We start from the raw sequence: 14,321 nt of genomic DNA, 5'->3' as shown, positions 1-14,321 counted from the left end.
CTGGTGCACTCAGTTCAAGGGGCATGACACATTTATGACAGACTTCCAACATAAATGTGGTGGCCGGTGCGAATACGCACCGGAATGCTTCTTTCTGTGCACAGTATTGTGTTTGCATGTATTTATGTGCAACCTATGCCAGAATACTGGGGTAGATTGTTTGATCAATCTGAACCTGTATGCTGGAGCACCATTTTAGCATCAGAGTATTTGCACGTCATGATGGGCTGCTGTTTTTTGTCAGCTCAGTCCTAAATACTATAACCAGTCTATCCTGCTTCCTTAAAAGTTTAGCCGATTCACTATAATTACAGTATTTCTAGAAAAGCGTAGTGTTGTTAATGAGTGTGGCCATTGAGAAAATTGTACTATTGTATTGTACTAATTATACTAATGTATTTCTTCAATGTAGTGATAATAGAAAATTATATTAACGGGTGCACATTCATGGAGTGTTTCTGGATGTGATCTCTCATAAAACAATGCAGCACCAGATCTGCTTTATCCCATGTTATATTAATTAGAAAAAGGTTGCATCAGCCAACAGAAAACTGCTGGAGTGAAACTTTATAACTGAGTTTTATCAGAGAAAGATAAGTTAATATTTGTATGCACTAAGACCTGTGGAAAAACAGACTGGATTTAAGATCACCTTTAATGTCCCTGATAAGTTGTCACCAGTTTCTCATATATCAAATGTATTTGAATAGAAGGAGTATACACAAAGGAAAGTGTAGGATATTTACTGCAAGACCAGGACTTCTCTGCACAGGTTTTGAGTCAAGTGTGCTCTCAACAATATATATGCTGAGCATTCTACAAGGCATGAGACGACACCATGGGTATAGGAAATGCACAAAATCAGTCAGAAAAAATATACTTTATGAACATACCATAAGGTTATGAACTTACATGTAAGCTGCCTGTACTGATTATAAGCTTTATTCAGAGGTCGAGAGAAAAAAAATCATAATTGACTAATGATGACAATCAGTGTTTTGACCCCATGAATAGGCTACAATTTGTAATGCAGAATAACGTTAATACAAATCCACCCTCCTATTGGACTAAAAACCCTACCCTAAGCTCCTCCAGATACTACCAGTTTCTTATAGTGCCCTCTCCAGTAGTTTTGTCTACTTGAACCAGCTGTGCCATCCGGAACGGGGTGCAGAGTGTGCAGCAGGACTGACTACAAGACACCATGCCTTCCCCTGCATCACCCCAGCTGCAGCAAGCATTGCTGCTCTTTCACCAAGGCAGCTCAAGCAAGAGTCCACAGCAGAAGTAACAGGGGAGATCACCGAGCACTTGGCTTACAACTACTGCAGACCATACACATTCTAACATTTTTTAAACCTATCAATCGTGATTTTTACCCTGGGTTTTCCAAGCATATTATGTTCACTTCAGTCAAATGAATAGCTAAAACATGTAGCAAAACTGTCAGGTCTACGGCACGCTACAGTGTCGTGGAAGTTTATGCTTAATTTTCTGCAGTAAATAAACCAGGAATGAGAAATCAATAAATCAGACTATGAGTAACTTACTCTACTTTCCATCCATTCTAACTCCGGTGGCTGATGTAAAATAATTAATTATTAATGCATAACTAATAATCACAGTTCTGACATTAGATTGAGTTTGAAGGAACACACATTTTTATTTTCCAAAATTCGTGGAAATCTAAATATGCACCAACATATGCATGGTACAGTTTCAATATACAATAACAAAAATGTATAATATTTATTTTATTTTGAAGCTGGAGTTGGAGTCCAATTCCAAGTCCAACACTGATTTCAAACCCACAACCCTGAAATACTTTGGGGGGGAATGTATTCACACTTTTGTTTCTTCTTTTTTGTTGTTGAGCAATCACAGGTTTATTTATTTTGTATCTGTTCCGAGTGTCCGCGCCATTAAAAACCTCAGTTTTCTGTCACTCACAATTTTTTTTGTCTCTCAATTTTGGTGCAACATTTGTTTCCCTGACACTTTTCTTGCACTACCAGTTTCACAACATATTTTTTGCTGCAATTTCTGTTGCAGATTTAGACCATCAAAAATAAATTCTAACAATAATAGTAATAATAATTCCTATTTATATAGCTATTCGCTATTTATACAAAGCACACAGATTACACAGCGGCACACAGAGCTTGTCAAATCGGTCCCTGTCCCCATGGGGCTCACAATCTAATCAACCTACCAAAATGTTTTGGAGTGGAGTGTGGGAGAAAACCGGAGGACCTGGGGGAAACCTACGCAAACACAGAGAGAACATACAAACGCTTTGCAGATGTTGACCTGGATGGCACTTGAACCCAGGACCCCAGCGCTGTAGTGCTAACCACTGAGCCACTGTGCTGCCGTAACTTCTAAACCCCTTCTTGAATGTGGAGTCTCATTTCTGATGCCCTTTTATCTTCTTGCAATGCAACAAATATATTAATTACTTGTGACACAAGGAAAAATAACAGTACAAAACACTGCTACTAGCGCCAAATATTAATACATTCCCCCTCATACCTGAGCTGCATGGCTTGTAAAACTTTTTACTGCATATACTGGGTGTAGGGTATACCTCCTCACATTAATTATATTTTGGATATTTAAAATCCTGTCGCACAAGATGCAATTACTTTGCAGTAGACAAATATTCCTTTGGAATATTGCCACAATCTGTGACCTGAAATATGAACAGTATAACAGTTTTTATTCTAAGGTATTAAAACAAAACAAAAATGTGGTATCATTGTAAGCTTACTGACCCTAAGAATAAAGGGTGTGTGTTTTTTGGACCACACAGCGAAAGCCCTATAAACAAAGACTTTTTTGTCAATACCACCTTTGGAATGTTTTTTTCCAGCTTCCTATTACATTGCTCATTGGATATATTGTTCTTTGTCATTCATCTATGTGTATTCTGTTGTATAACATCTCTCCCATGAGGGGTGCCCTTTATATATCTCTTTATATATTATTTTTATTTATCACATTTTCCACTAAAGACAGTGGGTAATCATTATGAGGTTACATTTGGTATAATATATTATTATATTCCATGTTTGTAGGTATACTAACAGCAGGATAAACAAGTACTTTCACATATTATAGCACCAAACTTTCTTCCCAGCCTTATGTAATATTATATGACTGACTGACTGAGTAAAAGCCTGCATCATCATCATTCAAAGGCTTAAAGGGGTTGTTCACTTTAAGCACACTGCAGCAAACAATTAATATTGTTTGTGTAATGAAATGTTATTACATTTTCCAATATACTTTCTCCATCAATTCCTTACGGTTTTCTAGATCTCTGCTTGCTGTCATTCTATAGGAAGCTTTATAGTTTACTTCCTGTAGATAAACAACGGCCCAGTGTCATGTGATGTCACACAGGTGTATGGTTGGCTAGCATCACTTAGGTTTCATTACACTGCTTGTTATAATGAGCCGTGCACCTGTGTGACATCACATGACCATGGACCACTGTTTATCTACATGAACTAAATGATGAAGCTTCCTGTTGCATGACAGCAAGCAGACAACAAGAAATGATCTTGGAAACCATGAAGAATTAATCCAGAAAGTGTACTGGAAAATTTTAAAACTTTTCATTACACAAACAATATCCAACTATTAAATCTAACGATTATAAACTACAGAAATGATTCAGAATGCTGAGAGAGGCATTTTTAAAATCAGCAGAGCATAGGTTATTAGAACCTGTCACCAGGTAAAAAGGACATTTCCGGTGACAGGCCCGCTTTAATACATGAAGAGCTACAAATTAATTGAAACATCTGTTTTACAGATAAATGTTCCAACATAAATGTCTATATAATCCATTTCAGGATCGGGCACATCTGTTTATTATGTTTTTTAGCTACAACTCTGAAAAAAGGAGGTAATTGTAGGACTGTGTGGAAGTATGTGGTAATATGATCACAGTATATGTTGGTAAAATATGCCCACACATTGTGAAGCTTATTATAATAGGGTGGATTTGGAGCAGTAATCTCCCTGGATGAGCTGTAGTTCTAAGTAAAAATGCCAACAAAGATAGTTACTAGTCTATTTTCTTAAACCTCACCATGTGATTCATGGACAAGGTTTAAGTTTAAGTATGTGATACACTGCCAATTTTGCAAGTTTTAGCACCTTCAAATAAGAAAGAAATCCAGAAAATCACATTGTGAGACTTTTAAATAATACATTTTGTTTATTAATATGATTAATATTTATTTATTAATATAATTTATTTCGTGAAATAAGTATTTGATACAATAGAAAATCATGACATAATATTTGTTACAGAAACCTTGAATTGCAATTACAGAATCCACACATTTCCTGTAGTTCTTGACACTGCAGCAGTGATTTTGGCCCACTCCTCCATCCAAATCTTCTCCAGATCTTTCAGGAGTGTTTTCAACAGTTTTCTGTCTAACTTTCTGAACTTATATATCCGTTTCAGTGTAAAGTCAGACCGTGCACCACATTTAATGACGCTACTTGACAGAATTGTGTTGCAAGCTCTATGTTAAAGGTGCACTAAAAAAAGTTGGTGCACACTTCCCGAGCTGTGTAGGGGGCCCAAATTAATGAAGAATGTGCGCCACTTTTGATTAATCTGCCACACTCTGCCCACCTCACAGGAAAACTGCAGTTTTCCCTTCTTTTGATAAATGTGGCCCATTGAGTTTCTGCTCCCTACAAAGATTTTTAGTTGGGTTCAGGTCTAGAGACTGGCTAGGCAACTCCAGTACCTTGAAATGATTCTTACAGAGCTACTCCTTAGTTGCCCCGACTGTGTATATCAGATTATTGCTCTAACTAATCTTGTGAAACATGGTTAATTCTTCCTTTATTCTATACAGGTAAGTCTCCCTGTCCCCTTTGCAGAATAGCATCCCAAAATATGACATTTCTACCCCCATGCTTCATGTTTGGAGTGCTGTTGGGCTCTCTTGGGGTTGTACTTGTACTTCCTCCAAAGCAGGTGGATTTGATACAATAAAGTTCTATTCTGGTCTTATCTGATGATATAACCTTCTCCCATGCCTCCACCGGATCATCCACATGGTCAGTACAGAACTTCAAACATGCCTGGACATGTTCAGGCATAAGCAGGGGGATCCTGTAAGAACTGCATTATTTTAATCCATGATGGCATAGTATGGTAACCTTTAAGACTGTGTTACCAGGCTTCAGGTCATTTATCAGGTCCTCCTGTGTAGAGATGATTCCTGACCTATCTCAGATTCATCCTTACCCCACGAGGTGAGATCTTGCATGGAGTCCCAGATCGAGGAAAATTGACAGTCACCTTATGTATCTTCCCTTTCTAATAATTGCGCAAACATTTGTTGCCCTCTTACCAAGCTGCTTGTCTATCATCCCATAGTCCATTCCAGCCTACAATTTTGTCCCTGGTGTCTTTAGACAGCTCTTGCCCATGATGGAGAGGTTGGAGTGTGAGTGATTGAGTGTGTGGTCCAGTGTCTTTTATAATGGTAACAAGTTCAAAATTGTGCAATTAATACTGGTAATAAGTGCAGATTAGGAGGATCTTCTTAAATAACAGGTCTGAGAGAGCCACAATTCTTGGAAATTAGTAGGTGATCAAATACTTTTTTCATTAAATATAATGCAAATTATTATTATAGGGATTGTTTACTTACAGCAAATTCCACCAACAATTGATATTGTTTGTGTAATAAAAAGTTAAACAATTTTCCAATATACTTTGGGCCACATTTCCAAAGTCTGGCTTTGTCCGTCTGTTTTTTTTGGACTTTTCATGATACATGTGGTGTTTGGTCTTTTTCAATTTTTTAAAACAAAAGTCGTAAAAAGTCGCCAAAAGTCGCAATCAGTTCCAAGCTAATTTTCTGCGCCCAGTCAAGGACAGATTTAGATTTCTACTAAAATTTGCGACTTTTTAAAAAAGTTGTAATTTTCACATCTGAATTCAGGGGATAATTTGGACCACTGCAGAAAACTAAACAATGGCGAACTTTGAAGGGAGACTGTTTTAGGCGCAAATGAAAAGACTCAAAAATTAAAGAAAAAGATTTGCCAAAAGTTTGATATACGTACCGCTTTATGTATCAATTCCTCATGGTTTTCTAGATCTCTGATTGCTGTCATTGTATAGGAAGCTTCATCGTTTACTTCCTGCGGATAGAAATCTGCCCATGGTCATATGATGTCAAACAGGTGCAAGGCTTGTTATGTTACACAGTTCTGATTACTCTCTGTGATACTAATAAGCTGTGCCCCTGTGACATCACATGACCATGGAGTGGTGCTTATCCACAGGAAGTAAAGAATGTAGCTTCCTGTAGAATGACAGCTATCTAGAAAACCATAAATAATTAATATAGAAAGTATATCGGAAAATTGTATACATTTTCATTACACAAACAATTATCTTCTGGAATTTGACTAAAGTGGACAATCCATTCGATGTGATTTTCTGGCTATACATTACAGACCTCTTTATTCTTTGTAGGTGGATAAGTTTTATTTATTTTCCTCACTGTAGGTCCCAGATCATGAACAGTCCAGTTACGGCCAAGAATCTGGAGTTATGTTTTTTTCAATATCAACAATTTTGCCTTTTTTTAGTGTTGTAAGATCCTCTTTTTATTTAAAGTAAGAAGCTGAAAATTGAGGGAGAACGCATGTCCAAGAAATATGGATGAGGTCAGCTTTATTATTACAGATAAACGTATATAAAGCTCTCTAGTCCATAACAGCATGACAGGCACAGACAAATACAAACACAGCACCTGGCGTTGCTGTCCAGCCAGCTACAGAGTGTCCTTGCATCATAATTCACTATGATGAAAGGACCCCCATCTATTGCACTGTTATTGGTCCGGGGGATCTGACCAGCATAAAGGTTTGCCTCCCTATGCCGAGCACGTGCCTAAAGCAGAGAAACCAGACTCTTAGCGCCTCTCACAAGTAAATGGAGGATGTGGACAGGAGAAACATTACCAGAACCAACTCATAGAATATAAAGTCCAAATGTGAAGCCCTGTATAGGGCATTTTAAAAGCTTTCTAGGCAAAGGAATCTGTTATTTTAGAGAAATATCTGTTTTTATGCAAGTTATCTTTTGATGCATCCATATTCTTCTTATACTGCCCAACAATATCTAGTACTAACAGTAACAGCCTATGTGCTTTATATTCTGTAGTAATAAGGTGCAGAAATAGGAAAGTGGATGTGCTTATGCAAACTCATTTTCAGATGTATAAAAACTGAAATTCCTATATGTCGCTGGGTCTATACGTTGCTGGGAAACAGGAAAGGTATGTTGGTTTGGGAGCTGGTAGACTCCCTTTAAGGAGGTCTAACAATTAGCAGCTTAAGAGCTGCCTATTCAGCTCTAGTGGCACTTGTATATTGCGTATCAGAGGTCCCTTTTCTCATACAGCTGCTATACAATAAAAGGACGTATGTCTGGTAATAAAGAGGTTGTACTGCTCAGTATATAACCAAAGCCCTTTCATAAGCTAATCACTTGGGATAACTGCAGATATTGTTGACCAATCCTTATCATTGTAAAGTTTTAGAAAACCACTTTAAAATGTGCCATACAATATACAATATACACATTATTACGACTGTGATATCTCCTATTAATATCGGTCCTTAATGGTGCATGTGTCTGCACAAAGAGCTTGTTGTGCTACTCCCCGGGGAGCTGCTGACGTGTGTACAATGTGTGTCCAAATACAGGATCTGCAACTTATATTTTTTCCTCCTGGACAAGTCCCTGTGTAATCTACAGGTTAATAGCTGCACTGCTGGGGACTTGTATACTATCTACAGAAATGGATTAAGGTGACAGTCATAACCTGATGGGTCCTGCTTCTAATTCCCCTCCACTGAAGCAAGTGCCATATGGTTGCCCCTGTGAACTTGGATATCTTACTGTAATAGACCCCCTTAACTGTGTACTATGGGTATCTTATCAGAAGCAGTGCTTGCTTAGGGAACAACTTCCACGGAATAAGTGATGTTGCTCTAACAGAGGATATTACACAAATGTCTTAAATTTGCCTTTCAACAATATGAAACAGTTGCAATCATTTCTGCAACAGATATGCTAGGTGTGAACATGCCCTTAAAGTCTGCTAATAACAATAAGCAAATGATTTAAAGTAAAATGGTTGTGATCACAACAATACTGTACAGTCTGACAGTTGGAACACACTGCCCTGATGGGAAAGCTGGGTGACAACCAATGTGTCGGTCCTCTCAACTCCCCCAAGGTTGTGCCCTGCCTGGCAATTCTCCAGACAAAGAGGAATGCTTGTATATTTGAAGTCTAGGAAAGATGGCATATAGCTGTAATGCCAGGCAGGCTGGCAGCTGGCACTGACCTTGGGATGTAGTTGGATTCCTCCCCAAGCCGTAGTTGGAAGTCTTTCCAGGCTGGGCTGAAGTTCTCTTCTTCTAGTACTTCACTTTCCGACATCCGGGGGCTCCTCTTTGGCACCACCATGGACACATCTTGGTTCCCCTCTTGCACCCGTAGACCTTGAGTCCCACGGAAACCCATGACAAAATCCTCAAAAGTAATAGAGCCATCCCTATCCCTGTCCAAGCGCCTGAAAATGTTCTCCACCTCAGACGGAGTTACCCGGAGCTCTGCACACAGGGACGAGAAGTCCTCCCTGCCCAGCCGCCCAGAGCGCTTGGCATCATAGGAGAGGAAGAGGGCACGGAGCCTGGACAAGTCCTCCTTCTCTTCCATCCAGAGCTGATTACCAGCCACAGACTGACACTGGCTTATACAAGGTGCCGGTCCACAGCTGGTGACTGCAGGGGGCAGGTCCTAGCACTCCTGCCTGTGCCAGTCTGGCCAGGTGCCCGTCAGTCCGCCTCCTCTAGCAGGTAGTGGGTCATAGAGTGGCGGAGGTTAGGGAAAGGGCACCCAGACTGCTGATGTTTGGAGTTATAGGGGTTAACTGTTTCTCCCTCCCCCTGCCAGCACTTAGTTCTCCCTCTGGGAGTGTGTGGTCGGGGCAGCACCAGGAGACACTTCAGGTCCTCCCTCTGTCCCCTCTCACAGCTCCTGCTCAGCTTCTTCTTTCCTGGGAGAGCTCCTGCTAAATCCACCTGTTGTCCCTGCCGAGTCCATGGCTTCTAGTGCTGCAGAGGTTTCCTATGCTGCTTCCAGTTCTTCCTCCTCCTGTGTGTGCAGTGCTATGTGGAAGGTGCCCCCACCCTTCTCTCTCGCTCTGCAGCCCTGGCTCTTGCGTGTCTCAGAGTGCAGGTAGCGTCCAGCTTACCTGTGCACCCAGCCTGTGCACCCAGCCCTCCCCCTTCCTCCACTTTCACAGCTCCCTAGTAGTGTAAACTTGTACTTCATTAACCACAGAGAGCAGAAGAAGATATAAGGCAAAACCTTTTTGAGGCTAACTGGTGATAATTTATCATTGTTTCGTTGTCTATGTTTGGCGTTGTTTTGGCTATTTGTGGTACAAATACTGCTTGGTCACTTTCCATTGTGCAAAGTCCCCTTGGCATAGACCCTGCTTGTACCAAATGTATTATTTGCATAGACTAGTTTACACAGTTGGACTGATTTGTGACTTTCTGTTTAAACGCAAGGTTTGGCGCAAATTGACGCCAGTCCCCACCCTGGTGTATGTTCTGCAACTTTTGATGTCTTTTTGTGTGACTTTTCATGCGACTGTCTCAAACAACCCACTTAGCAAAAGACACTGCCAGCAGATTTATCAAGGGTCAAAGTCACTTGAATGAATATGACGGCAGTGGAGCTCCAAAGCTGCCTAATGATAAATTACCCCCAGTAAGTATATACTTATCCTCAATATGGTATCGCCTAATTTCTTCACTCTTCTTTCACAGCTACCTCACATGGGGCAGTTTCTAGGTAATTTACTAAACAGGGCAAACCTTAAAAAAGTACCCACCCGCAAATCATTAAAATATATACATTACACCTCAAATTAACAACAACAATTGTAACATAAACAATTTCCCCCTTTAATTGAAACATGTACAGTGAGCCATCTAGGCCTGTACCCCCAATGGGAATATTAACACACAGTTACTTATTGATCTTAACTATGGTTTCATTATTCCTTTTATGGTTGTTATGTCACAAGTTTCCGCAGATAATCTGAGGTCCATAAAGGTTTACCATGAGGTAAGAAGAAAATAACGGTCACAATCTCAGGTAATAGTCCCTTAGGAATAAAGTCTTGTGGACTCCATGGTCCACCGCGGGAGATAAAGATGCCAGCCGCAACCCGGGAGCGGAGTCTAAGTGGACTCCTGGTCTTCGCCAGAGGCCACCGCAAAGCGGGATGGTCTTGCTGCAGCGGTGAGCCACCAGGTCGCTCCACGGGTGTGACAAAGCCCGCGGTGGCAGCCAAGGTAGGGACACAGGGCAGGCAGGACCATGGGAAGGCAGGACCACAGGAAGGCAGGACCATGGGAAGGCAGAACCTCGGGAAGGCAGGACCTCGGGAAGGCAGGAACTCGGGATGGCAGGACCTCAGGATGGAAGGACCTTGGAAGGACAGCTGGCAGGACCTCGGAAGGATGGCTGGCAGGACCTCGGAAGGACGGCTGGCAGGACCTCAGAAGACCACTAGGATACAGGACCGCCACAGGATTACAGGACCACCACAGAATTACAGGACCGCCAGAGGATTGCAGGACCGCCACAGGATTGCAGGACTGCCACAGGATTGCAACACGGGAACACCACAGGAACACCACAGGAACATGGGAACACCACAAGAACAACAGAGGAACACAGGAACACCAGAGGAACGCGGAGGCGTCTGGAAATTCTAAGGAATCACAGAGGCGTGAAACGCTCAGGAAGGCTTTCACTCCAGTAGAATGACCTGAAGATCCGGCAGGGGATGCTGGGAGTGGCCAGGCTATATAGCCGAGCCGGAAATGCCAGAGCCAATAAGGAGGGCGCTGGCCCTTTAGAGCTGGGAGAAGTCCGCGTGCACGCCCCCCCCCCCCTTGTGGCGGGAGCTTGCGACTGCAGGGAAGAAGCATGCGGCCTACAAGCCGGGAGCCAGAGTAGAGACCAGAGCCAGAAGAGGTAAGTGAGGGCAGGGGGAGCGGGGACCGCGGCAGCAGGCATGGATGCACCGATCCGTACAGAGGATCGCAGGTGTAATCGTGACAGCCCCCCCCCTTAGGGCCCCTCTTCTCTTCTTCTTCAGCCCGCTGTTCTTCTTTCTTCGCCTCCTCCAATTCTTCTTGGGGATGAGACACCTTAGGTGGAGAGCAGGCACTTGGGAAGCTGCAGGCTGGGTCGGCTCTAGGCACACCGGAGCGGCCTCAGGGGAGGCCGGTGGAGACTCTGGAGCGGCCTTAGGGGAGGCCAGTGGAGACTCTGGAGCAGCCTCAGGGGGGGGCGGTGGAGACTCTGGAGCGGCCTCAGGAAAGGCCGGTGGAGACTCTGGAGCGGCCTCAGGGGATGCCGCTAGAGATTTCTCTTGGGACTGCTGGGAAATAGTGCTGGGAAGGTCACCCAGAAGCTAGTACGGATCCTTGACACTGGCCATGGCTTCTGCAGAGATCATGACCTTGGCGGAGGCCATGGCCTGATCTTACTGTCACAATCTCAGGGAATAGTCCCTTAGGAATAAAGTCCCTTTAGAGATAAAGATGCCAGCCGTAACCCGGGAGCGGAGTCTAAGTGGACTCCTGGTCTTCGCCAGAGCCCGCCGCAAAGCGGGATGATCTTGCTGCGGCGGTGAGCCACCAGGTCGCTCCACGGGTGCGACGTGGCAGCCATGGTAGGGACACAGGGCAGGTAGGACCACGGGAAGGCAGGACCACGGGAAGGCAGGACCTCGGGAAGGCAGGACCTCGGGAAGGCAGGACCTTGGAAGGACGGCTGGCAGGACCTCGGAAGGACGGCTGGCAGGACCTTGGAAGGATGGCTGGCAAGACCTCGGAAGGACGGCTGGCAGGACCACTAGGATACAGGACCGCCACAGGATTACAGGACCGCCACAGGATTGCAGGACCGCCACAGGATTGCAGGACCGCCACAGGATTGCAACACGGGAACACCATGGGAACACCACAGGAACACGGGAACACCACAGGAACACGGGAACACCACAGGAACACCACAGGAACACGGAGGCATCTGGAAACGCTAAGGAATCACAGAGGCATCTGGAACCGCTCAGGAAGGCTTTCATTCCAATAGAATGCAGGGAAGATCCGCCAGGGGATGCTGGGAGTCGCCAGGCTATATAGCTGAGCCGGGAATGCCAAAGCCAATAAGGAGGACGCTGGCCCTTTAAGGCTGGGAGAAGTCCGCGCGTGCCCCCCCTAGTGTCGGTAGCGCGCGACTGCAGGGAAGAAGCATGCGGCCTACAAGCCAGGAGTCAGAGTACAGACCAGAGCCAGGAGAGGTAAGTGAGGGCAGGGGGAGCGGGGACCGCGGCAGCAGGCACGGGTGCACCCGCAATCCACACTGAGGATCGTGGGTGTAACCGTGACAATAACAAGGTTCTTAGGTTCTTTGGGAACTCATAAGTGAGTTGATTCCCTCATCCAGTCACGTTAACAGTAGGCTATTTCTTGATGATGTGATAGGGGATAATTGCTCAGTGCACCTGCGCTGATGCATTTGCCAGACATGTTTGGGTAGGCTTGCAAGCTGTTCTGGGTCCATTTCTGTCCATTTTCCCTATTTCCCATCACTTTTTAGCCAATGTTGATTGCAGTTCACTGACTCAATTCCAATTTAGGTCAGTTTCCCACCATTGTTTGATGCTGGTAGGTTTGCCAAACCCTTATTTCGGTACCCACTCTTTTAGAATTGGTGCATTGACCGAGGCAGCCCGGGCTAGGTTATCAAATAAAAAGGTCATGTATATTTGTATATCTGTTGGTGGAGGGCCTGCTTCTTAAGTTATGTTTGTCCCGATTTATTTTGTTAATTTATATTTCTTTGATTTAGGTTCAACGCTTTGAGGCTTTTTTTTCCTAAGATGGTCGTTTCCCACGTGGTATGGCAGGTTGTACAAGGCCACTGAAAATGTTAGGGGGATAGTCAACTTGAGTATCTCACCTTTTGTCCGCTCTTTGTCAGGTGCCAATGCCAGTTTGGCAGTGACAATAACAGAATGATAAGGCAGGACAGGGTCCAAAGTTATTAATAAGTACTGTGACCAACCAACATTCTGCACAAAACACGAAAATGTGTGTATTTGTTAAGGATTGAAGGGGTAGGAGTTTACATTAGACCCATTTCACATACAGTATATGTTAGATCTTCAATTATTTGCATCACTTATTTTGAGCCACAATCACGTTTGGTCGAACACACATAACAGATGCAAGAAATAACTTACAAAGCCACAGGCTAGTAGATGGAGCTCAAGAAATGCTTAAACCCAGCTTTATATATGTATATATTGGAGATGTATACTGTTTATACATGACTTTATGATTTTTTTACATTAAAATATACAGAACTTTAAAGATGATTTCCAGCCTACTGTAGATGACTGTATATGTGCTCCACATTATTTGCTTCAACAGGTCCACAAACGTCTGGTGCACCCAGAATTCCATTCCACATATATCCACAGCTGTTGCTCATATGAGTGGCCTTCCACCTAGAGAATATTTCCCTTGATGATTCAGCTCTGTAAAGAGATGAGACTATCTAGGGACTGCCTGTAAAAAGATGAGTCATTAGACACTTTATCCTTTATCTCTCAACTTTCTGGGGAGTAAAGACACAAAACTGATTTAAACAAACTTCTTAAAGGAAACCTGTCACCACTTTTTTTACAAATACATATAGTGACAGGTTCCTATAGAGTCCTATTAACTAACTGACACCCTTCTTTAAGCAGAAAATTGTTTCCCTTACATCCACATAAACCAACTTTGTCTTATATTCCCTGGCATCGGAGGGGGTGTGTTCTGCTCATATGGCCCCTCCCATTAACTCCAGACCAGAGTGACATCATCACAGGTCCTTTAGCCTTTTAACATTAGTAAAGTGTACACCATGCATATATCACAGCAGCCTCCTTGGACTTCTACTTTTCCCCATCCTCCATGGATTTCTACTTGTCCCCATTTTATGCTGTTATTTCATGTGGTCAGATACATAAATGGGTTAGATGTTGCAGATGTTACAGGACCGTACATAATGTCATCCTGGTCACATGACTTTAAGTGCCCTAAGATGATGTAACAGAGCTCACTATACAGCAGTCGATCATAGCCCTGAGACCTGTCAATGAAGAACAAGGAGGCAG

General features: G+C 43.2%; 1 protein-coding gene across 1 annotated transcript in view; it reads right to left on the bottom strand.

Moving 5' to 3' along the window:
• The window catches only part of RASEF (RAS and EF-hand domain containing), a 55,259-nt gene extending 45,987 nt beyond the window's left edge, over positions 1 to 9,272 (bottom strand). The window contains exon 1 of the mRNA XM_072150888.1: positions 8,409 to 9,272. Within this exon, the coding sequence (XP_072006989.1) occupies positions 8,409 to 8,782 (374 nt within the window). The 5' untranslated portion in view covers positions 8,783 to 9,272. The remainder of the gene's footprint in view (positions 1 to 8,408) is intronic.
• Between the last annotated feature and the right edge of the window lie 5,049 nt (positions 9,273 to 14,321).

Source organism: Engystomops pustulosus, chromosome 1 (assembly GCF_040894005.1).
Source record: "Engystomops pustulosus chromosome 1, aEngPut4.maternal, whole genome shotgun sequence".
Classification (NCBI taxonomy): domain Eukaryota; kingdom Metazoa; phylum Chordata; class Amphibia; order Anura; family Leptodactylidae; genus Engystomops; species Engystomops pustulosus.
Note: the sequence above shows the minus strand (reverse complement) of the source record. Positions and strands in the feature narration are given on the sequence as shown.